Source organism: Phalacrocorax aristotelis, chromosome W (genome assembly GCF_949628215.1).
Source record: "Phalacrocorax aristotelis chromosome W, bGulAri2.1, whole genome shotgun sequence".
In the NCBI taxonomy this organism is placed as follows: Eukaryota; Metazoa; Chordata; class Aves; order Suliformes; family Phalacrocoracidae; genus Phalacrocorax; species Phalacrocorax aristotelis.
The window spans coordinates 13,959,304-13,985,452 of NC_134310.1; the positions used below are offsets into that span (position 1 = coordinate 13,959,304).

A 26,149-nucleotide genomic window follows, 5' to 3' on the forward strand; every position below is an offset into this window, starting at 1 on the left:
GCACCAACCGAGACTCCCTGATTCCCATCCATGAGCTCATTTGTTTACTGGAGAGCCAAGGAGTCATCAGTAAGACCCACTCACCGTTTAACAGTCCCATATGGCCAGTGCGGAAGTGTAACGGAGAGTGGAGGCTAACAGTAGACTATCATGACCTGAACGAAGTCACTCTGCCACTGAGTGCTGCTGTGCTGGACATGCTAGAACTTCAATACGAACTGGAGTCAAAGGCAGCCAAGTGGTATGCCACAACTGATATCGCTAATGCATTCTTCTCAATCCCTCTGGCAGCAGAGTGCAGGCCACAGTTTGCCTTCACTTGAAGAGGTGTCCAGTACACCTGGAATCAACTGCTCCGGGGTGGAAACACAGCCCTACTATTTGCCATGGACTGATCCATACTGCACTGGAACAGGGTGGAGCTCTGGAACACCTACAATACATGCTTCCCACGCTCTGCCACATGGGCAAGAGGCTGGGAGGGGAGAGGCCACAGCCAAGACAGCTGACCCAATCTGGCCAATGGGATGTTTCATATCATGTGACATCCGGGGTGGAGCAGTTGCGTCTCAGGGACTGGTGGCGTCAGGTCAGTGGGTGGTGAGCGGTTGCAGCACTTGTTTATTTTGGTTGTTTATTCCCCCTCCCCCCCCCCCCCGGGATTCCTGTCTCTCTCGTTCTTTTGCTTTTAATTATATTATTACTGCTGTAATTATTATTTTTAGCTTAATTATTAAACTGTTCTTATCTCAACCCACGAGGTTTCTCACTTTTACCCTTCTGATTCTCTCCCTGATCCCACCGGTGGTGGAGTGAGCGAGCGGCTCTGTGGGGCTCAGTTGCCGGCTGGAGCTAAACCACAACATGCCCCAAGGATAAGTCCATGCTGCAGCAGGTACACCTTGAAGTATCAGTGACTCTGCATGAGGTCATGCTGGAGCACCTCAAAGTGTGTGGCCGTGGATAAGCCCATGACAGAACAGGTACTCCCCTGGAGGGATTGCAGCCATGGACAAGGCCACGTTGGAAGAGGTTTACTTCTGGAGGGACTGTGGCTGTGGGCAAGGCCATGCTGGAGCAGGTATATCTCTGAAGGCATTGTGGCCCATGGAGAAGGCCACACTGGAACAGGTGCACCTCAAAGCGCCTGTGGATCTGGATAAGCCTATGCTGCAGCAGGTGTACCCCTGGAGAGACTGTGGCTCCTGGGTAAGGCTCCACTTGGAGCAGGTACAACCCTGAAGGACCACTGTCTGTGGATAAGTTCAAGACAGAGCAGGGGCAAGGGGAGGAGTTCATTACAATGTTAAACCTGATGGTCTGGTCCAAAGGGACCAGGGGTAGAGACTGTAATGGAAATACCTTTAAATTGTTGTAACCTGGGATTTGAGTTACATGTTACGGAAATTACTATAGCAGGAACCACCTCAACCAGTGGAGAAGCCTTAGAAGCAGTAGTGCAATTGCAGCAGTGACACAATCTGAGCTGGCTTTGGTGCCCAGTAACACCACATAACACACCACCTCTCCTGTCCTGAGTGACCACCAGAACAGATGGAGCCCAAAGTCGTGGACTAAATGAACTCAATGGACATTTTGTGGACATTTTACAGGGGTGGTCCATAGACTAAGGGAATGATATCTGTGTATTATATCAAAGGATGGGAAGGGGTGGTGGTGGTTAATGAGGATATATTAGATAGTGTGGGACCTGAGCATGACATAAATGGTATGGAATAAGGGGTGAAGAATGTGCTGGCTGTGGCTGGGATAGAGTTAATTTTATTCACAGTAGCTAGAATGGGGCTATGTTTTGGATTTCTGCATGGAAACTGTGTTGATAATACAGGTATTGTGGTTTAGCCCCAGCCAGCAACTAAGCACCACCCAGCCTCTTGCTCACTCCCCCCACTCCAGTGGGATGGCGGAGAGAATCAGAAGGGTAAAAGTGAGAAAACTCATGGGTTAAGGTAAGAAAAGTTTAATAATTAAAATACACAATAACAACAATAATAATATAATGAAAAGGAAAATAACGAAAGAGAGAGAGAGGCGAAACCTGGGGGGGGAAGAGAGAGGGGGGATAAACAACCAAAACAAGTGTACAACTGCTCACCACCTGCTGACCCAATGCTGCTAGTCCCTGAGCTGCGATTGCTCCCTCCATGCAAACTCCCCCAGTTAATATAGTGGGTATGATGTCATATGATATAGAATAGACCATTGGCCAGTTTGGGTCAGGCTGACTTGGGTGTGGCCCCTCCCTTCCCAGCTTCTTGTGCACATGGCAGAGCACAGGAAGCTGGAAAAGTCCGACTACTATAGGCACTACTTAGCAACACTTAGCCACTACTTAACAGCAACTAAAACATCAATGTGCCATTGGCACTATACCAGCTACAGTGAAGAAAATTAACTCTATCCCAGCCGAAACCAGCACATAATGGTTTCATTATTGCTGAGCAGTGCTTACACAGAGTGAAGGCCTTTTCTGCTCCTCATACCGCCCTGCCAGTGAGTAGGCTGAGCCGGGTGCACAAGAAGCTGGGAGGGGACACAGCTGGGACAGCTGACCCCAACTGACCAAAGGAATATTCCATACCATATGACATCATGCTCAGCAATAAAACTAGGGGAGAAGGTTGGCAGGGGGGCTGCTGCTTGGGGACTGGCTGGGTGTCGTGGTTCAGCCTCAGTCGGCAACTAAACACCACGCAGCTGCTCGCTCACTCCCCCCCACCCCTGTGGGATGGGGAAGAGAATCGGAAGAGCAAAAGAACTTGTGGGTTGAGATAAGCACAGTTTAATAATTACAATAAAATAATAATTATAATAATGATTATGATAATAATGACAATAATGTTAATATAATAAAAGGGAAAAGGAAGGGAAAGAAAAAAAGGGAAAAAACCACAGAAACATGAATGATACAGCCGCACACCACCCACTGACCGACGCTGCCGGTCCCAAAGCCGCAATTGCTGCCTCCCCCCCCCGGCCAGCTCCTCCCAGTTAACATACTGGGCATGACGTTACATGATACGGACTATCCCTTTGGCTAGTTTGGATCCACTCTCTTAGCTGTGCCCCCTCCTCTCCCGGCTTCTTGTGCACCCGGCAGAGCATGGGAAGCTAGAAATATCCTTGACTAGTACAAGCGCTACCCAGCAACAGCCAAAACATCTGTGTGTTATTGCAACATTTTTTTTCATGCTAAGTTCAAAGCACAGCACTATGCCAGCTGCAGTGAAGAAAATTAACTCTATCCCAGCTAAAACCATGACACTGGGCATCAGTCAGTGGCGAGAAATTGTTTTCATTTGCATCACTTGTCTTTCTTGGGTTTTATTTTTCTTTGTTATTTTCATTTTCATTACAAATTATTATTTTTATTATTTTATTTCAATTATGTGCTGGTTTTGGCTGAGAAAGAGTTAACTCTCTTCACTGTAGTGCCTGTAGTAGTTAGGGACCTTTCCAGCTTCCCATGATCTGCCACATAGGCAAGAGGCTGGGAGGGGTGGGGCCACAGCCAAGACAGCTAACCCCAACTGGCCAATGGGATATTCATTCCATACCATGTGATGCCATGACCAGTATATTAACCAGGGCAGTTGGTACACAGTGGGGCAAGTAGTGGCTTGGTTTGTTGGGTGGTGAGTGTTTGTGTCATGTGCTCTTTCTTCTGGTTGTTCATTTCCCCCTTCCCGGGTTTTGTGCCTTTCTCACTGTTTTCCTTTTCACTGCATTGTTGGTCTTGTTTTATTTTAGTTATTAAGCTGTTCTTATCTCAACCCATGAGCTTTACCCTTCTGATTCTCTTTCCCCATCCTGCTGGGGTGGGGGTGGGGTGGGGGTGGGGTGTGGGGTGTGAGTGAGTGGCCGTGTGGGGCTGAGTTGCTGTCTAAACCACAACACATTATTAAACTGTTTTTATCTCAACCCATGAGTTTTCTCACTTTTAGCTTTCTGATTCTCTTCCCCTATCCCACCAAGGGGGAATGAGTGAGTGGCTGTGGGGTGCTTAGTTGCTGGTTGGGGTTAAACCATGACACTGTCATATATAATAATCCTTTCTTCTACAGTAATCTGTTCCTTAAAATATCCTCCTTTTTTTAAAACAATTCTGTCACCTAGTACCCATCTGAAACCCTATGGTTACCCTTATTTCAGCTACACAATATCCTGCATCCTGTAATAGCTCTTTAAATAAACCAAACATTAATCACCAAAAAGTTTTAGGCATTTAAAAGCACACTATTTTATGAAATAGTGTCAGCTCTGTGACCAGTTCTCTCAAATCCGATTGCCAAAGTTAGGAACCTAAATGTTGTTCTAAATAATGTTCTTTTTCTTTTCTTTGCTAAAAGTGAACCTGTTTTTTAGTAGTAGTCTATAAAGAGAACTTAGATGGACACCAATAGGAGAGATGGGTAGTCACCTTTTTTAAAAGAAAATCTTACCTTTGCTCACAAAATAGAAATTCTAGTCCTTTGTGCACTCAAGGTAACACATTTTGGCATACATTAAAACATATATCCTCTCAGCTACCTTAAATCACTATTGTAATTCTTGAATTCTTCTCAAGTGCAACTATTACATATAAGTGGAAATGAAGTCACCAGATACATTGCCTTCAGTATAAGACAGAACTTTAGTTGAAACAAGGGTAATTTAAAATGCAATACACACACAAAACATAAAGGACAGTTAATAACAAAGACTAAGAAATTCAACCTTTCAGCATTTTGTTTGCATTTATTTATGTTGAAGTTAAGCAATAATAGCATGTCTGTAAGATGTATTATCAGAACAAAAACATTAATTGTGGTATACACCAAGTTCAGGGTGAATATTCCATTCAGAAAAGTCTCTACAAAGCTCCATAAAGTAGACTATAATGCAAAGGTATCACATTGATCAGCGTGAAACTGACCTAAAAAATAACTACAGCTTTGGTTTGACACTTGAAAAAAATTCACCATTGTCTCCCCTCAAACTCAAAAAGGTGGATGACGGGATTCATTCTTTACAATGGATCACTTGGACAGACTCAGATGTTGAGATGTATTTTATACAGACGTAGTTGTAGAGAGTGATAAGGTGTCCTCTCCCTGGGTCCTGCACTTGGGTCATAACAACCCTATGCAATGCTACAGGCTTGAGGAAGAATGGTTGGAAAGTTGCCCAGGGGAAAAGGACCTGAGGGTGGTGTTCAACAGATGGCTGAATATGAGCTGGCAGTGTGGCCAAGGAGGCCAACAGCATCCTGGCTTGTATCAGAAATAGCATGGCCAGCAGGACTAGGGAAGTGTTTGTCCCTTTGTACTCAGCACTGGTGAGGCCACACCTCCAATACTGTGTTCAGTTTGGGGCCCTTCACTACAAGACAGACACTGAGGTGCTGGAGTGTGTCCAAAGAGCAATGAAGCTGGTGAAGGGTCTAGAGAACAAGTCTTATGAGGAGTGGCTAAGGAAACTGGGGTGGTTTAATCTGGAGAAGAGGAGGCTGAGGGGAGACCATATCGCTCTCCACAAATACCTGAAAGGAGGCTGTAGTGAGGTGGGTGTTGGTCTCTTCTCCCAAGCAACAAGTAATAGTGTCACTGAAATCAGGAATAAAACTCCTTAACACCAATATAGTATTAAGAAGCAGGCATTCTTTATTACAGTGCCGGATGCACGGGGGATAATTCCTCCTAGCACGCATCCCCACTGGAGTTAATTTTTGACATTTATACATTAAAGTTAACACACCACACCTATCTAATACATAATCATTGACCTGACTAAGCATCCTCTTCCATTGGTCTGTATCTTCTTTGCTTAAATTTAAAGCTACAGTGTGATTTTTAATTCACTGCGCATGCTCAGGAGGAGTAGGGGTAGTCCTTTTGTCCCTCAATTGAGTCAGTGGTCGCAATCTCCCTCTGCCAGAATTACCTTTCCCCCAGTTTCAGTGGTTCAGTGCCTTCTGGGCCAAGATGTTCCCTTTTATCGCCGCTGGCTGATTTGTGGCCTTCCCTTATCTTCACAACCTTCTTTGTAGCAGGATGTTTCCACTGTTAGTCCTTGAAGTTCTACTGATTTGTGTTCTTTTAGGAGGTTCTTGTTAATGAGGCAGTCATTGCTAATACCCTCCTATCTGGCCCAAGCATTATTTACTACCTTGTTAAAATTCTCAGGTGTTAGTTTCCACTCCTAACTGTGATCCTTTCTTAATTACTAATAACGCCTGCACTATTTCATTTCATCCAAGAATAATATATATATGTGTATACATATATGTTTGAGGCAACAATTCTGGTGTTCTGACTCTTATCTAGGTGGAGATGGATGTCCTTAGTTCCTTTTATTTTGGTCTCATCTGGCATCTGCTACTATGTTGTTTGGCACATCCTGGAGGGGTGCAATCACACTTGCAAAAATTATGTCGAGTGCATTCTTGCCTGAGGTCCCTTACAACAATAGGATGAGAGGAAATGGCCTCAAGTTGCACCAGGGGAGGTTTAGAATGGATATTAGGAAAAATTTATTCACTGAAAGGGTTGTCAAGCATTGGAACAGGCTGCCTAGGGAAGTGTTTGAGTCACCATCCCTGGAAGTATTTAAAGGACATGTAGATGTGGGACTTAGGGACACAGTTTAGTGGTGGACTTGGCAGTGTTAGGTTACAGGTTAGACTCGATCTTAAAGGTCCTTTCCAACCTAAATGATTCTATGAAAACTGAAATAAGACTTAATTAGTTAAAAACAAAGTTATCATTAGCTTTTAAACTTGAAATATTTCACAGAAGCCTGACATTGTGTGCGTACATTTCTTGAATTCTTGGTGGAGATTTTTATGTTGTGTGTCAGAGGCACTGTATAAGCCAAGAATTTTTCCATACTCATTTGCTGTGTACAAAGTTTGTTTGTACAAAAATATAAAGCCTTGCCAGAGTAATGGATGGAAGTATCAAAATAAACGTTTTGCTCTTTCACCATGTCCCCAAACCTCTGACCCAAACCCATTTTTATCCCATACATTCTTTTGTCAGTGACATGCAGTTAGAGGTATTACCTGAGACTCTGCTCTGCCTTTTCTGTTTGTAGAAGGGTGATGTCAAATATGCTCCAATTTCTGTCTCCACGTCTGTGACAGCTGTAAACTACAGCCAGTTTTATTTTTATACCAACACTATAAATCCAGTAATTTGCAATCCAGCTGCATGCTCATTAACTGCAAAACATAGTGATTCAGCTAATTTCTGCTCATCTCCTGTCTTTACTCCATTTATTTGCCACTTTTGCTGCTGCTCCTCCACAAAATACAGCAGTTCCCCTTCTAAGATTAATTGATCAATTTAATCCTAATTTGGACCAAGTCAGGTGGTAAATGGACCATTATGCTTGATTGTTAGTGAGATGTGTGCAAGCACATTGATAAATTTTGATTATCAACTACCACCAAATGAAGTAAATCTATTGAATAAACTCTAGCCTGATTACTATAATAGTTTGAAAATATCGCTATTGATAATGATTCTCAGTAATAGTCTTTTCCAACTGCAGTCGCTGGGTTGTCAGCACAACAACAAAGAATTTTTCATAATGTCAGCTGCAAATGCCTCAGCAATCCTTCATTAATCAGTTACATTATGGGGCCGCTGCTCCGTAATGTGTGTTGCTTTGCTGAGAAAGCCTAAAACATTTTATCATATTTTATGTCAGTTACCAGTAATATAATCCTTCCATCAAGGCATGCTGTAATACTTAGCATATGCTACAGTAAAAGCCTTAAAGCTCCTCAAGATGAGTTAGTTAAATTGCAGATACTGTTGTGTTTCGTAATGCTGTCTTTGCATCCTCATTTTGGCTGGGATACAGTTAATTTTCTTCACTGTAGCTGGTATAGCGCATTTGGGATTTGGTATGAGAATAGTGTTGATGGCACACCGATGTTTTAGTTGTTGCTAGGTAGTGCTTATACTATTCAAGGAATTTTCCAGCTTCCCATGGCTCTGCCAGGTGCACAAGAAGCCAGGAGGGGAGGGGGCACAGCTAAGAGAGCAGATCCGAATCGGCCAAAAGGATATTCCATATCATGTAACATCATGCCCAGTATGTTAACTAGGAGGAGGTGGCCAGGGGTAACAGCAATCGTGGCTCGGGGACTAGCAGCACTGGGTGGTGAGTGGTTGCATCACTTGGTTAGTTGGGGATCAGGCTCAGCCAGCAAGGGTTTATGAAAGGAAGGTCCTGCCTCACTAACCTGCTCTCCTTCCATTATAAGGTGACCCGCTTAGTGGATGAGGGGAAGGCTGTGGATGTTATCTACTTGGACTTTAGTAAGGCCTTTGACACTGTCTCCCACAGCATTCTCCTGGAGAAGCTGGCTGCCCACAGCTTGGACAAGTGCACTCTGCGCTGGGTTAAAAACTGGCTGGATGGCCGAGCCCAGAGAGTAGTAGTGAATGGAGTCAAATCCAGTTGGCACCCAGTCACGAGCAGTGTTTCCCAGGGCTCAGTGTTGGGGCTGGTCCTGTTCAATATCTTCACTGATGATCTGGATGAGGGGATTGAGTGCACCCTCAGTAAGTTTGCAGATGACAAGTGTCGATCTGCTGGAGGGCAGGAAGGCCCTACAGAGGGACCTGGACAGGCTGGATCGTTGGGCCAGAGCCAATGGTATGAGATTCAACAAGGCTAAGTGCCGGGTCCTGCACTTGGGTCACAACCCCATGCAATGCTACAGGCTTGGGGAGGAGCAGCTGGAGAGCTGCCTGGAGGAAAAGGACCTGGGGGTGTTGGTTGACAGCCAGCTGAACATGAGCTAGCAGTATGCTCAGGTGGCCAAGAAGGCCAACAGCATCCTGGCTTGTATCAGGAATAGTGTGGCCAGCAGGAACAGGGAGGTGATCGTGCCCCTGTACTCGGCACTGGTGAGGCCGCATCTTGAATACTGTGTTCAGTTTTGGGCCCCTCACTACAGGAAGAACACTGAGGTGCTGGAGCATGTCCAAAGAAGGGCAACAAAGTTGGTGAAGGGTCTAGAGAACAAGTCTTATGAGGAATGGCTGAGGGAGCTGGGGTTGTTTAGCCTGGAGAAGAGGAGGCTGAGGGGAGACCTTATCGCTCTCTACAACTACCTGAAAGGAGGTTGTAGCGAGGTGGGGGTCGGTCTCTTTTCCCTAGTAACAAGCGATAGGATGAGAGGAAATGGCCTCAAGCTGCGCCAGGGAAAGTTTAGGTTGGACATTAGGAAAAACTTCTTCACCGAAAGGGTTGTCAAACATTGGAACAGGCTGCCCAGGGAGGTGGTTGAGTCTCCATCCCTGGAGGTGTTTAAAAGAAGGGTAGATGTGGTGCTTGAGGATATGGTTTAGTGGTGGACTTGGCAGTAATAGAATCGTTAAGGTTGGAAAAGACCCTTAAGATCATCGAGTCCAACCGCTAACGTATGATTCTATGATCCCCTCCCCCTGGGTTTTGCTTCTCTCTCTCTTTTATTATTTTCCTTTTTATTATTATTATGTTGTTGTTAATAATTAAAAATAAAACAATAATAAACTGTTCTTATCTCAACCCACAAGTTTTCTTGCTTTTGCTCTTCCGATTCTCTCCCCATCCCACTGGGGTGGGGGAGTGAGCAAGCAGCTGTGTGGTGCTTAGGTGCTGACTGAGGCTAAACCACAACACTTTGGAACACAAATAACAAAGCCACAGACTAACAAAAGAATACCCCTTGATCTTAGTTTCTTATTGCACAGGTTAAGTCACTTATATGAAGGGTGGAAATGAATCTGCCAGTGTATTTTTCCAAAGTTAATAGAAAAGCAGCTCTCTGGAAAATGGAAAAAAGATTTAGACTCAACACACATTCAATTACTCTAATACTGTGTTTTTGAGCCATGTATCCAGTGCCAGTTCAAATGACAGAACTAAATTCCTGTTGTCATTTCATTAAGGGTATCCACTGTGTAAGGAGCTAATTCAAGTGTGAAAAACTGCAGAAAAGCCATGCACAGTATTTTTAGCTTTCAAAGAGAAAGGAAGCAGTGGCAATGCTTCATTTTACTTTGCACTGTGACTGCAGGTCTTGCCCAAGGTCACAGTTCAGTAAGTGTACACTGTTGCAGAATTATAAGTGGTCTGGAATAGAGGCCACTGTTCATTGAAATCTATTTCACTAGAAGACTATACTATCACTGAAAATTATTTCTTTATGTGCATGAAAAATATTATTTTTCAGGCATAAGAAAGCCATTATTCAAACTTGGTAAAAGTATTTTAAACCAGTGATAAACATCTGGGTTTGTACAACAGACAACACAAAAAGTTTGTAATTGTTACCAATGTATGTATTTTACATAAAATTCGTATTTATTTTGCACATTCCTCTTTCATGATTTACCTTGAGGCTACAGAGGCTAAAGAAATTAGATTCCCATTTCCTCCCTTTCTGCTCACCCGCAGACCAGGGCATGCATTGTGCAGAATGCTGATGTTCAGAGACAGTATCCTGGTTTCAGCTGGGACAGACAGCAAGTCAAGAATTCAGAATTTCTTAAAGCACAAGCATGATGTTTTAAACTTAACTATTTCAGGCTATTTCCTCTTGTACACACAGGTATTCTGGGTGAATCATTAGTAATCAAAGAGAATCTCCTTTAGGAATTTATCTTATTAAAAAAATTGCATACTTGCAATGTGATTTAAGAGTTTTTATATACTGCATAGTCTTGCTAGAGGTTAACATCTAGCTTGCTAAGCTCACATGATCTTCACTTAAAAAATATTTCTTACTCATTCTGACCTGTCACCTGAGCAGGCAGCAGGAAAGGCAGCAAACAAGCCACTCCAAAGGCCCCCACTACTTTCATCACAACCACAGCTTTCAGTTTTCAATTTAAAAAAAAAAAGTTCTACTGATTTTTTCCATTTTAAAAAGTGTATATAACACCAGCAAGAGAAATGTCTAACTTGGGTCCATTCTATATTGAACTTTGTGATGAGAGGGACATTGGGTATTTCTCAAATTCCTGAAAAGACTGCTTTAGAAATTTATTTTGACTCCATATTTGTGACAATTAAACAGAACTAGATCTATTAATCTGATTTCTCAGAGATCCTCTGAGCCAGTTCAAGTGCTTTATGGTTTTCACGTGTCAGTAGTTTACAGTGGTGTCATTCTTTAGAAATTATATTTGCCAGGCAAGCACACTTCCCATTCCCTCCAAGGAGTTTGGCCACTATGGTTCCTATGGCTCTCCCTCCTTCCTGACATACGGTGTTAACAGCTGCCAGAATTCATGGACATTCACAGGAACGTCTTAAACATCTATGTGACATTAAGGTGATGGGTACTTTCCTGTGCCAGAAATTATGAAAATGTTATTTGGAAGGCTTAAAGATATTCTTATGATCAAACCAAGATGTGACAGCCTCAAAAACCCAAGAGCTTCATTTTTACTGTATACCTAATATCCACCAGTTCCTAAATGGGCCAAGTCTTCCTCTAAATTACATTTGCAAACCACTGCCCATAGTTTTGTAACATGAAAAGCACCTGTAAGGTTGAACTGTTCTGAAAGCAATCAGTACTGTCTTAAACCCTACAAGATGCTGAAAAGTCTTTGAGAAGTGGCTAGAGGAACCTTCTCAGTCCAGTTTTGCTCAAGAAGTCTACAAAAGATCCAAATATTCAGAGTTCAACATAGATCTGTTCGTCTTATTCTCTACATGCATTCAATATGCATAAAGAGAACAAGTCAAATATTCCTGTTACCTAAAGGAATTTCTTTGGGGAATCTGCAGCGAGACATCACCAACCAGCTAGAAGTACAGGACCATTCCAGCACAAGCTGCTTCATCTCTTCCTCCCCCAGAACTTCAAAACCTCAATAACTCAACATATTTAAAAAAGCTCTCTACTTCAGTCCCACTTTAGGGCAGGGAGGGATGAAAAAAATTTCTATATTAAACTTCCTTAACCCTTCAGATATTTATCTTTTTTTAAAAATTAAAGAAAAGAGATTAGAAGTTCCTTAATTAACTTTATTTCCATCTTAGAAAGGAAGGCATTAGCAGCAAATATTAAATTTCCCCAACGATTTTTTCTTTTATTAAAAACTTTTATTAGGTACAAAAATACAGATATCTATAATGTAAGCATTAATGAAAAAACTCTTACAGGAAAACAGAATTATTTTTTCCATTGTATTGAATCTAAAATAACTTTACCATAACCTGATTTCAGAATAGGCATAGGAAACATAAGAGGCTGCTCTTATGTATACTTGAAACCTTCTGAAACTGACCGTAGCTTACTTAGGAAAAAAAAATTCTTGTTTTGAGCACAAAAAAAAGGGTACAGCCTACTATTTATGTACATTCTGAGCTTTAAATACTGCCTTAAGTGTAATGACTTAAACTGCCTATATTTGAACAGTGATTAAACAACCTAGAAGCTGATGCAACAAAATGAATCAAGGGGTTTTCAATCTCCAAAATGATCTCGCATTGCTTCTGACAAAGTGCACTGTGTATATTTTGCACAGAAAATAAACCTACCATGCTAAAAAAAAACCCAAACTACACATTGCTATTCTTTGGAAGCTTTTTCTTTATAAAGTGGGGGGTTTTCCCTTTTAAAAGATTTGCCACTACAGTCTGTTTTAAACACAGATTTACAATGTATTTTTCCTGATAGTTATTCATTTTTCCAGCTGTGCTGGTTTTGGCTGAGAAGGGATTAATTCTCCTCACTGTGGGAGTCGGCTACCTTTCCAGCTTCCCGAGCTCTGCCATGTGGTGGTGGGGGGCTGGGAGGGGCAGGGCCGTGGTGGGGGCGGCTGACCCCGACTGGCCAATGGCAGGTTCATTCCATACCATGTGACACCATGACCAGTATATTGAGGGGGGGCAGGTTGCGGCGCGTGCGGTTTGTTTCGGCGGTTCGTTCCCCCTCTCCCCTCCCTTCCCCCCTCCCCCGGGGCTTTGCGCCTCTCGTTGTTCTCCTTTACACTGCATTTCTACTGTTGTTTCTTTTAATTTTAATTATTAAACTGTTCTTATCCCAACCCACGAGCATTACCCTTCTGATTCTCTCCCCCATCTACCGGTGGGGGAGTGAGCGAGCGACTGCGTGGGGCTGAGCTGCCGCTAAACCACAACAGTCATTTTGGCGCCCAACGTGGGGCTCGAGGGTTGGAGATAACAACAGCTGCTGGTCACAGCACCATGTTGTCCTTTTTGCAGTTGGTGGTAAAAATCGGTGTTGGTTTGTTTAGTCTGCTGTGTTCTGCTGTGATTAGTAATGTTTTGCCTAAGAGATTTGTTATACAAACACTCGTTTTCAGCTTTATCTGGTATTTGGGGTTTTTGCTGAAACCGTTACTGTACTTTGGATGCCACCTTGTTGAGGCAATTAGCAATTATACCTCCTCCTCTGAGAGATTTTATATGGAGGAAATACAGAATAGTACCTTTGCAACTTTGTTCTATGATGTCTCTGCCTTTGTTACAACAACGTTTTTGTATCTTGAACATCCTTGGGTGGTTAAAGTGCACTTATTGTTAGTTCTTGGGCATGTTGTTTTGGTTTTGACTAAGCAACTTAAGAATATCACCCAGAAATCTGCCCCGAGGCTTGATAGTTACGAGTGGCAGGGCATGTGGGATAGCATGGGCAAATACCTAGGGCAGTGGGCACCCCCAGTGTTTTGGAGTTTCACCCCCGAACAAGTGCAGAATCCTAAAAAACTAGTAGAATATTTGGAGGAAGTATGTTGTTACCCTGGGAACTCCAGAGAGACACAGATCACTGCAACATGCTGGGGTCTGGCCCATGCATACCGAGCCCTGCTCAACAGTATTCAGTGCCCCCAGGGGGAAGAGAATGTCTCTGGATTGAAATGCAAAGTGACTGGCACTGTAGACAATCCAGCCCTGATGACAGGCACTGCAGCCACTCAAACCCCCACAACAAGTACTGGAGCTAGCTCAGAAAATAAACCCCTACCAGTATCAGTTGCCCCCATACACAAGACGAAATATTGGAAGCGGACATCAACTCGTTTAGAATGGCATGATGAAGAACCAGGGCCATCACGGGGAGAGGAGGAAGAAGTCATAAATGAAACAGAGACCACCCGATCCCTGTCCTTAAGCAAGTTGGGAGATATGCGAAGCGATTATAGCCATCGTTCAGGTGAACACATTGTCACCTGGCTGCTCCGATGCTGGGATAATGGGGCCAGTAGCCTGGAACTAGAGGGAAAAGAAGCCAAACAATTGGGATCCCTTTCTGAGGAAGGGGGCGTTGACAAAGCAATTGGGGAAAAACCACAAGCCCTCAGCCTCTGGAGGCGACTCCTGTCCGGAGTGAAGGAAAGGTATCCCTTTAAAGAAGATGTTACATATCGCCCAGGAAAATGGACAACTATGGAGAAAGGCATCCAGTATCTAAGGGAATTAGCTGTGTTTGAGGTGATTTATGGTGACCTGGACGATCAACAATCATCCAAAGATCCAGATGAAGCCGAGTGCACACGACCCATGTGGCGGAAGTTTGTACGGAGCGCACCATCTTCGCATGCAACCTCATTGGCAGTAATGTCCTGGAAAGATGACGAGACACCAACGGTGGCTGAGTTGATTGATAAACTCCGGGAATATGAAGCGAATCTCTCTTCCTCGCTCGTCTCTGCTGTGGAGAAACTGTCCCGAGAGGTCCAGCAACTCAAAGAAGATAGGTCCTACTCCCCACCAGTACAGACCAGTATCTCAGCCATTAGGAGTAAGCGTCCCTTGGCTCAAGAGAAGGGATACACACGACGGGGCACCCTATGGTTTTACCTGCGTGATCACGGAGAGGACATGAAGAAGTGGGATGGAAAACCTACCTCAGCCTTAGAGGCACGGGTACGTGAGCTGCAAGGGAGAACAATTACTCAGGGGAGTTTCTCCAGGAGAGCTGCTGCTCCAGTTTCCCGTAAGCAATTCTCCAGACAAAGGAGCAGAAGTGCTGATGTCCTGACTGATCTTAACAGAGACACCCATGATTCATATTTACCGGAAGTGAGTGATGAATACTATGATCAGGACTAGGGGGGCCCTGCCTCCAGCCAGGTGGAGGAAAGGGATAACCGGGTTGACTGGACTGTGTGGATCCGATGGCCTGGCACATCTGACCCACAGGAATATAGAGCTTTAGTGGACACCGGCGCACAGTGCACCTTAATGCCATCAAACTATATAGGGGCAGAACCCATCTGCATTGCTGGAGTGACAGGGGGATCCCAAGAGCTAACTGTATTGGAGGCCGAAGTGAGCCTAACTGGGAATGAGTGGCAAAAGCACCCCATTGTGACTGGCCCAGAGGCTCCGTGCATCCTTGGCATAGACTACCTCAGGAGAGGGTATTTCAAGGACCCAAAAGGTTACAAGTGGGCTTTTGGTGTAGCCGCCTTGGAGACAGCGGAAATTAAACAGCTGTATACCTTGCCCGGTCTCTCGAAGGACCCTTCTGTTGTAGGGTTGCTGAAGGTCAAAGAACAACAGGTGCCGATCGCCACCACAACAGTGCACCGGCGGCAATATCGCACCAACCGAAACTCTCTGATCCCCATCCACGGGCTCATTCGTCGACTGGAGAGCCAAGGAGTCATCAGTAAAACGCACTCACCCTTTAACAGTCCCATATGGCCAGTGCAGAAGTCTAATGGAGAGTGGAGACTAACAGTAGACTATCGTGGCCTGAACGAAGTCACTCCACCGTTGAGTGCTGCTGTGCCAGACATGCTAGAACTCCAATACGAATTGGAGTCCAAGGCAGCCAAGTGGTATGCCACAATTGATATCGCTAATGCATTCTTCTCAATCCCTCTGGCAGCAGAGTGCAGGCCACAGTTTGCTTTCACATGGAGGGGCGTCCAGTACACCTGGAATCGACTGCCCCAGGGGTGGAAACACAGTCCTACCATTTGCCATGGACTGATTCAGACTGCACTGGAACAGGGAGACGCTCCAGAACACCTTCAATACATTGATGACATCATTGTGTGGGGCAATACAGAAGAAGAAATTTCTGAGAAAGGAGAGAAAATAGTCCAAATCCTTCTGAAAGCTGGTTTTGCCATAAAACAAAGTAAGGTAAAGGGACCTGCACGAGAAATCCAGTTCTTAGGAATCAAATGGCAAGATGGTCGTCGTCAGATTCCAATGGATGTGATCAACAAAATAGCAGCCATGTCTCCACCAACGAGCAAAAAGGAAACACAAGCTTTTGTGGATGTTGTGGGTTTTTGGAGAATGCATATTCCAAATTACAGTCTGATCGTAAGCCCTCTCTATCAAGTGACCCGGAAAAAGAATGATTTCAAATGGGGCCCTGAGCAACGACAAGCCTTTGAACAGATTCAACGAGAAATAGTTCATGCAGTAGCTCTTGGGCCAGTCCGGGCAGGACAAGATGTAAAAAATGTGCTCTACACTGCAGCCGGGGAGAATGGCCCTACCTGGAGCCTCTGGCAGAAAGCACATGGGGAGACCCGGGGTCGACCCCTAGGGTTTTGGAGTCGGGGATACAGAGGGTCTGAAGCCTGCTATACTCCAACTGAAAAAGAGATATTGGCAGCATATGAAGGGGTTCGAGCTGCTTCATAAGTGGTTGATACTGAGGCACAGTTGCTCCTGGCACCCTGACTGCCAGTGCTGGGCTGGATGTTCAAAGGAAACATCCCCTCTACACACCATTCAACTGATGCTACGTGGAGTAAATGGGTTGCACTGATCACCCAAGAGGCTCGAGTAGGAAACCCCAGTCGCCCAGGAATCTTGGAAGTGATTATGGACTGGCCAGAAGGTAAAGACTTTGGAATATCACCAGAGGAGGAGGTGACACGTGCTGAAGAAGCCCCACTGTATAACAAACTGCCAGAAGATGAGAAGCAATATGCCCTGTTCACTGATGGGTCCTGCCGCCTTGTGGGAAAGCACCGGAGATGTAAGGCTGCTGTATGGAGTCCTACACGGCAAGTAGCAGAAACTGCTGAAGGAGAAGGTGAATCGAGCCAGTTTGCAGAGGTAAAGGCCATCCAGCTGGCCTTAGACATTGCTGAACGGGAAAAGTGGCCAGTGCTCTATCTCTATACTGACTCCTGGATGGTGGCAAATGCCTTGTGGGGCTGGCTGCAGCAGTGGAAGCAAAGCAACTGGCAGCGCAGAGGCAAACCCATCTGGGCTGCCACATTGTGGCAAGATATTGCTGCCCGGGTAGAGAAACTGGTTGTAAAGGTACGGCATGTGGATGCTCACGTCCCCAAGAGTCGGGCCACTGAAGAACATCGGAACAACCAGCAGGTAGATCAGGCTGCCAAGATTGAAGTGGCTGAGGTGGATCTGGACTGGCAACATAAGGGTGAACTATTTCTAGCTCGGTGGGCCCATGACACCTCAGGCCATCAAGGGAGAGATGCAACATACAGGTGGGCTCGTGATCGAGGGGTGGACTTGACCATGGATATTATTGCACAGGTTATCCACGAATGTGACACATGCGCTGCAATCAAGCAAGCGAAGCGGGTAAAGCCTCTGTGGTATGGGGGACGATGGCTGAAATATAAATATGGGGAGGCCTGGCAAATTGACTATATCACACTCCCACAGACCCGCCAAGGCAAGCGCCATGTGCTTACAATGGTAGAAACAACGACTGGCTGGCTGGAAACATATCCTGTCCCCCACGCCACTGCCCGGGACACTATCCTGGGTCTTGAGAAACAAGTCCTGTGGCGACATGGTACCCCAGAGAGAATTGAGTCAGACAACGGGACTCATTTCCGAAATAGCCTCATAGACACCTGGGCCAAAGAGCACGGCATTGAGTGGGTGTATCACATCCCCTATCACGCACCAGCCTCTGGGAAAATTGAACGGTACAATGGACTGTTAAAAACTACACTGAGAGCAATGGGGGGTGGAACATTCAAGCACTGGGATATACATTTAGCAAAAGCCACGTGGTTAGTCAACACGAGGGGATCTGCCAACCGAGCTGGCCCTGCCCAGTCAGAAATCCTACATACTGTGGAAGGGGATAGAGTCCCTGTAGTGCACACAAAAAGTATGCTGGGCAAAACAGTCTGGGTTCTTCCTGCCTCCGGCAAAGGCAAACCCATTCATGGGATTGCTTCTGCTCGAGGACCTGGGTGCACTTGGTGGGTGATGCGGGAGGATGGAGAAATCCGATGTGTGCCTCAAGGGGATTTGATTTTGGGTGAAAACAGTCAATGAACTGAATGGCACAATGTGAACTGCTATATAATACTGTGTGTCACCTCTGTGTTGTATCAATAATATCAGAGTACGAGCCTCCCAACCCATGGAAGATCAACTATGAAACAAGCCGTGCAGCAGTGATGGAACGATGACTGACTCCGTATGCAGCAACCCAACGCCACACACCATCTCTCCCACCCGGAAAGACTGATACAACAGATGGAGCCCAGAGTCATGGACTGGGTGAACTCAATGGACATTTTAATGGACATTTTACAGGGAAGGTCCATGAACTAAAGGAATGATGTCTGTGTATTATGTTAACGGATGGGAAGGGGAGGGGTGGTGGTTGGTACGGTTGTATTGCATCATATGGGACCTGGGCATGGTGTAAATGGTATGGAATAAGGGGTGAAGAATGTGCTGGTTTTGGCTGAGAAGGGGTTAATTCTCCTCACTGTGGGGGTCGGCTACCTTTCCAGCTTCCTGTGCTCTGCTGCGTGGCGGGGGGTGGGGGGGGGCTGGGAGGGGCAGGGCCATGGTGGGGGCGGCTGACCCCGACTGGCCAATGGCAGGTTCATTCCATACCATGTGACGCCATGACCAATATACTGAGGGGGGGCAGTGGCAGCGCGGAGGCGGCGCGGCGTCGGGTCGGCGGGCGGCGAGCGGCTGCGGCGCGTGCAGTTTGTTTCGGCGGTTCGTTCCCCCTCTCCCCTCCCTTCCCCCCTCCCCCGGGGCTTTGCGCCTCTCGTTGTTCTCCTTTACATTGCATTTCTACTGTTGTTTCTTTTAATTTTAATTATTAAACTGTTCTTATCCCAACCCACGAGCGTTACCCTTCTGATTCTCTCCCCCATCTACCGGTGGGGAGTGAGCGAGCGGCTGTGTGGGGCTGAGCTGCCGCTAAACCACAACACTTGGGCACTGTGGGTTTTTGGAGAATGCATATTCTAGAGAGGGCTTACAATCAGACAGTAATCTATCAAGTGACCCGGAAAAAGAATGATTTCAAATGGGGCCCTGAGCAACGACAAGCCTTTGAACAGATTAAACAGGAAATAGTTCATGCAGTAGCCCTTGAGCCAGTCCGGGCATGACAAGATGTACTAAAACTGTGCTCTACACCGCAGCCAGGGAGAATGGCCCTACCTGGTGCCTCTGGCAGAAAGTGCCAGGGGAGACCCGAGGTCAAACCCTGGGGTTTTGGAGTCAGGGATACAGAGGGTGCGAAGCCCGCTATACTCCAACTGAAGAAGAGCTATTGGCAGCATATGAAGGGGTCGGAGCTGCTTCATAAGTGGTTGGTACTGAGGCACAGCTGCTCCTAGCACCCCGACTGCCGATGCTGGGCTGGATGTTCAAAGGAAACATCCCCTCTACACACCATGCATCTGATGCTACTACACTGAGTAAATGGGTTGCACTGATCACCCAGCAGGCTTGAATAGGTAAGCCCAGTTGCCCAGGAATCTTGGAAGTGATTATGGACTGGCCAGAAGGCAAAGACTTTGGAATATCACCAGAGGAGGAGGTGACACGTGCTGAAGAAGCCCCACTGTATAACACACTGCCAGAAAAGGAGAAGCAGTATGCCCTGTTCACTGATGGGTCCTGTCACCTTGTGGGAAAATACTGGAGATGGAAGGCTGCTCTATGGAGTCCTACACGACAAGTAGCAGAAACTGCTGAAGGAGAAGGTGAATCGAACCAGTTCGCAGAGGTAAAGGCCGTCCAGCTGTCTTTAAACATTGCTGAACGGGAAAAGTGGCCAGGGCTCTATCTCTATACTGACTCCTGGATGGTGGCAACTGCCCCGTGGGGGTGGTTACAGCAGTGGAAGCAGAGCAACTGGCAGCGCAGAGGCAAACCCATCTGTGCTGCCGCATTGTGGCAAGATATTGCTGCCTGGGTAGAGAACGTAGTTGTAGAGGTACGTGACGTGGATGCTCACGTCCCCAAGAGTCGGGCCACTGAAGAACATCGAAACAACCAGCAGGTGGATCAGGCTGCCAAGATTGAAGTGGATGAGGTAGATCTGGACTGGCAACATAAAGGTGAACTATTTCTAGCTCGGTGGGCCCATGACACCTCAGGCCATCAAGGGAGAGATGCAACATACAGGTGGGCTCGTGATCAAGGGGTAGACTTGACCATGTATGCTATTGCACAGGCTATCCAAAAATGTGAAACATGCGCTACAATCAAGCGAGTGAAGCGGGTAAAGCCTCTGTGATATGAGGGACGATGGCTGAAATATAAATATGGGGAGGCCTGGCAAATTGACTGTATCACACTCCCACAAACCCGTCAAGGAAAGCATGAATTGCTTACAGTGGAAGAAACAACGACTGGCTGGCTGGAAACATATCCCATGCCACTGCCTGGAACACTATCCTGGGTCTCAAAAAACAAGTCCTGTGGCGACATGGCACCCCAGAGAGAATTGAGTCAGACAATGGGACTCGTTTCCAAAATAACCTCATAGACACCTGGGCCAAAGAGCATGGCATTGAGTGGGTGTATTACATCCCCTCTCACGCACCAGCCTCTGGGAAAATTGAACGGTACAATGGACTGTTAGAAACTGTGCTAAGAGCAATGGGGAGTGGAACATTTAAACACTGGGATACACGTTTAGCAAAAGCCACCTGGTTAGTCAACACGAGGGGCTCTGCCAGTTGAGCTGGCCCTGCCCAGTCAGTAATGCTACATACTGTGGAAGGGGATAGAGTCCCTGTAGTGCACGCAAAAAGTATGCTGGGCAAAACAGTCTGGGTTCTTCCTGCCTCCAGCAAAGGCAAACCCATTCGTGGGATTGCTTTTGCTCGAGGACCTGGGTGCACTTGGTGGGTGATGCGGGAGGATGGAGAAATCCGATGTGTGCCTCAAGGGGATTTCATTTTGAGCGAAAACAGCCATTGACCTGAATGGTATAATGCGAACTGCTATATAATATTGTGTGTCATCTGTATGGTGTGTCAATGATATCAGAGTACAAGCCTCCCAATCCATGGAGGATGGACTTTGATGAAACAAGCAAAATGCAGCAGTGATGGAATGATGACTGACTCCGTATGCAGCAACCCAATGCCACACACACCATCTCTCCCACCCTGAAAGACTGGTAGGACAGCTGGAGCCCAGAGTCATGGACTGGGTGAACTCAATGGACAGTTTAATGGACATTTTACAGGGAAGGTCCATAGACTAAGGGAATGATGTCTGTGTATTATGTTAAAGGATGGGAAGGGGAGGGGTGGTGGTTGGTAAGGTTGTATTGAATGGTATGGGACCTGGGCATGGCATAAATGGTATGGAATAAGGGGTGGAGAATGTGCTGGTTTTGGCTGAGAAGGGGTTAAGCCTCTTCACTGTGGTGCCTGTGGTGGTCGGGGACCTTTCCAGGTTCCTGTGCTCTGCCCTGTCAACAGGAGGCTGGGAGGGGCAGGGCCACAGACAGGGCAGGTCATCCCGACTGGCCAATGGGATGTTCATTCCATACCATGTGACACCATGACCAGTATATTAAGGGGGGCAGTTTGCAGCTCTGGGAGGCACATCATCGCATCAGCAGGCAGTGAGCGGCTGCATCACGTGCAGTTTTTGGTGGTTCATCCCCCCCCCCCCAACCTGGGTTTCGCACCTCTTGTTTTCCTTTCCATTTAGTTTTTTTTTTTTTTTACATTATTAAACTGTTCTTATCTCAACCCACAATTGTTACCCTTCTGATTCTCTCCCCCCATCCCACCGGCGTGGGAGTGAGCAAGCGACTGTGTGGGGCTGAGTTGCCAGCTAAAGCACAACACACTTAACCTTCATGGGCTGCCGGGGGACAACTTGATTCACCGTGGTCTTCACCAGGGGCTGCAGGGGAATCTCTGCTGCGTTGCCTGGAGCATTTCCTCCCCCTCCTCCTTCACTAACCTTGGTGTCTGCAGAGTTGTTTCTCTCACATATTCTTGCTCTTCTCTCCTCTGGCTGCTGTTGCACAGCAGGTTTTTTCTCCCCCTTCTTAAATATGTTATCACAGAGGTACTACCACCATCACTGATTGGCTCAGCCTTGGCCAGCAGTGGGTCTGTCTTGGAGCCAGCTGGTACCAGCTCTGTTGGACATGCGAGAAGCTGCTAGAAGCCCCCAGAAGCCACCCCTGTAGTCCCTCTGCTACCAAAACCTTGCCACACAAAGCCAATGAAGAAGCACAAAACCATCAACATCATACTCACCTCAAGGTATTTGAGATGCTGATGACTTTAATTTGTCCCCTCCTCATTACCAAATTTAGCCAGTGGCCTTAGGACCCAGAGAGCCAGCAAAAAGGCAAGTATAACATCAGGGAAAGGGTGCTATTACAAAGTAGAAACATTACAAGCTTTGTGTCTATTAGTTTTGACTGTATATAATTTTAACTGTGTTAATATTTTAACTGAATATTCAGTGGGAATTTAAGCCACCTACTTTAACTTGGATGCAACAAACTTGTAACAAAGTCAAAACCAGCATTCACGGATTTCCATAAGTCAAGTCAACAAACACAAGAGCCACACTAAGCAGTAAAGAAATCATTCACACAGAATAACAACACTACTAACATCTAATCACTTGTTCTCAGCTCTGAGACTCACTTCAACTGAAGCAACAGAGATTCAGACGAAGAACATGCAAGCTAAGCTCAGAGCTGTAAGCACTAAGAACAGTGGTATACAGACACTGAGCTAGCATCATTAAATCATTTCTAGGTCCAGGGGGACATAGCCACATGGTACAGCATTCACCATGTGAACATGCAGGCCTGCACCAGCTCTGACTGGGATCTCCACACAGTTGTTCATTGCCTAGTGTAGACCTTCCCTCTCTGTTTTCCAGTCTACAGACATGAGGATAAAGCTTGTTGAGGTAACTTTTGTGATGGTTTATTTTTGAGCAATGGTCATCTGAAGTGATGTTCAGTATTACCACACAGCTCTCTCAGTAAAACTATCAAACAGCAGCAATAAGCCAATACAGAAACTTCCACAAATTACAAATTCTACAAAAGTAAAACTGCATCTTCTTTGACTGTGGTGGGTTGACTGTGGCTGGATGCCAGGTGCCCACCAAAGCTGCTCTATCACTCCCCTCCTCCACTGGACAGGGGGAGAAAAATACAATTAAAGACTCATGGGTCAAAATAACAACAGGGAAATTACTCCACAGTTACCATTAAGGGCAAAAGAGACTCAGCTTGGGGAAGTTAATCTAATTTCTTGCCAATCAGAAGTCAAAGTAGGGTAATAAGAAATAAAAACAAATCTTAGAACACCTTTCCCCCCCACCCCTCCCTGGCTCAACTTGACTCCTGATTTTCTCTACCTCCTCTCCCCAAGCAGCATAGGGGAATGGGGACTGGGATCAGTTCATCACATGTTGTCTCTGTCACTCCTCCCCTGCTCCAGCATGGGGTCCCACCCACAGGAGATAGTGCTCCATGAACTGCTCCAAGGTGGGTCCTTTCCACAGAGTGCAGTCCTTCAGGAACAGACTGCTCCAGCGTGGGGTCCTCCACAGGCTGCAGGTGGATACTTGCTCCACCATGGACCACCACAGGCTGCAGGGGGACAGCCTGCCTCACCATGGTCTTCACCAGGGGCTGCAGGGTACTCTCTGCTTTGGCACCTGGAGCACCTCCTCCCCCTCCTTTTTCACTGACCTTACCACCTGTAGGGTTGTTTCTCTCACGTATTCTTACTCCCCTCTCTTCTGGCTGCTGTTGCGCAGCAGGTTTTTCCCCCCCCCCTTCTTAAATATATAATTACAGAAGCACTACCACCATCACCAATTGGCTAAGCTTTGGCCAGTAGTGGGTCTGTCTTGGAGCCAGCTGGCACTGGCTGCATCTGACATGGGGGCAGCTTCTGGCATCTTCTCACAGAAGCCACCCCTGTAGCCCCTTCCTCTGCTACCAAAACCTTGCCATGCAAGCCCAAAACATAGATATGACAGTTTTCTCAAAAGAATCTAGACACCAATAAGTTATACTTTTGGCTGACAGAAAGAATATTTTCAGTTTCTGTTAACCTAATTAAATCTAGTTTTCCCACACCTCAAAATACTTTTTCTACAAAAGCTGACACAAACCACCATCCACTTACAAATGCAAAAATAATATTTACAGTAGTCACGTCCAGCAAAGCCAGTAACCATAACACAGGTCACAAAAGGGACCCAAAGCAAGCAGCAGTCACCAAGCCACTCAGACAGACTACACTAAAACTTTCTAGCTTAAAAATAACACACAAGTTCATGATTTACATGCCCTGCACAGTGACAGGAAACAGGACCTTACAATCATATAATTAATTTCTTTTTGCAGCAGTACTTGAGAACTGCTCCCCATTTTGAGGTTTTGGTTTGGGTTCGGTTTTGTTTATTTGAGGACTCAAAGCGTCTTTATCTAGCATAAAGATAATGCTAAACCTGTATCCATTTTACTTTTCTAGTCTTGAAGTCCAATCCTTAAAATCTAATCAGGTATTAGAAAGTGTACCCATTTTACTGTTAGCATTTTATTAACTGAATCTAAATAATTCATAATACAAAGTTAATTGCACAAAACTGGACTATTTAACATCCTGATTCAGCACACACTAATTCCTGTCTCTGCCTAAACCAGGGCAGTCTTTGTAGGGTATAGCCTTAATAAACCCCAGTACGACCAAATATTTAATGTCAAAGCCTTGCACTTACAGTCATAAGAGAGATTCAGAGAAATAAACTGCAACTTTTTTAAAAAAGGAAGACTCTTAAAACCACACAAAACCTAGACTCAGGTGTTGAGCTTACTATCGGTTTGCAGTGTGAAGTATCCACCCAGAAACACCCCATTCAACAGTTGTTTTGATAAAATAGGTAAGACCTCCTGCCTCTGCGAGACTGCTCTGCACACTAACGGGGAAGTGCGACAAAAAAAACCCGTTTAATTGCAGTCTCAGGAAAGAAAGGCCTTTTCCTGAAGACGGTGCACAAGGGGAAAAAACCGGCAGCCATAGCAGACCTTGTGCCACGGCCGCCCTCCAACACACCTCAGCAGCCCCACCCCACCTCGACAACTCCCAGACCCCCGCAGCAGGCACGGCCGGCAGCGCACGAAGCCCCGCTCGCAGTTCCTCCACTCGGCCCAGCGGAACCCCCAGGGGCCGCAGCGTCAACAGGGGCCCCTCCCCGCTCAGATCTCGCGGCAAGGCCGGGCCGAGCCCACTCTCCGCTTTGTCCCCTCAGGAGCGGTAGGACCTCCCTCAGCCTACCCCAACGGCTTCCTTCACCCGCCCCCCCACGCGCTCACCGCCTCACGACGCCGGTCTTGATCTTGATCTGCCTCAAGCGCAGGTCAGCCATGACGAAGCTGGCAAAAGAGCAGCACGGCCTAAGCCCTAGTAGCGGAAGGACAGAATATACGGCACAGCACCGTGACTACGCAGCCCGATTTCGCGCATGCGCCAAGCCGTCAGCCTGGGCGGCACCACCAGGAGCGGGGGCGGGACTCCGCGCCCCTCCCCCTCCCCCGCCCGGTGGAGGCGTCCCCATAGCGACCAGCGAGGGCCGGCCTGGGCCGGGTACGGGTGGGCTCCGCGGGAATGCAGTAGTCTGCGAGGGGTTGTGACCGTCCCTTGAGCGGCCAAGTGTAATTCACCATTTCGTCATAAGCACACGCGCAAAAAAAAGTCTGAATCCACCCTCAGATGCAGCGATAGATGTTCTTCTGAGGTAGAAACAAATTAAAAGGCAACATTAGCACTGGCAGCTCAGTTCTAGAGTTATAACCAACTGACAGTTCAAGGGCTGTTTTCCTTCATGCTTATACTTAGTTGAGGCTAACCATTTAAGGGATCAAATTCTAGAAAAA

General features: G+C 46.3%; 1 protein-coding gene across 1 annotated transcript in view; it reads right to left on the reverse strand.

The window, feature by feature from the left end:
• The window catches only part of LOC142049379 (tubulin-specific chaperone A), a 47,882-nt gene extending 22,135 nt beyond the window's left edge, over positions 1–25,747 (reverse strand). Inside the window, exon 1 of the mRNA XM_075077045.1 lies at positions 25,589–25,747. Within this exon, the coding sequence (XP_074933146.1) occupies positions 25,589–25,641 (53 nt within the window). The 5' untranslated portion in view covers positions 25,642–25,747. The remainder of the gene's footprint in view (positions 1–25,588) is intronic.
• Between the last annotated feature and the right edge of the window lie 402 nt (positions 25,748–26,149).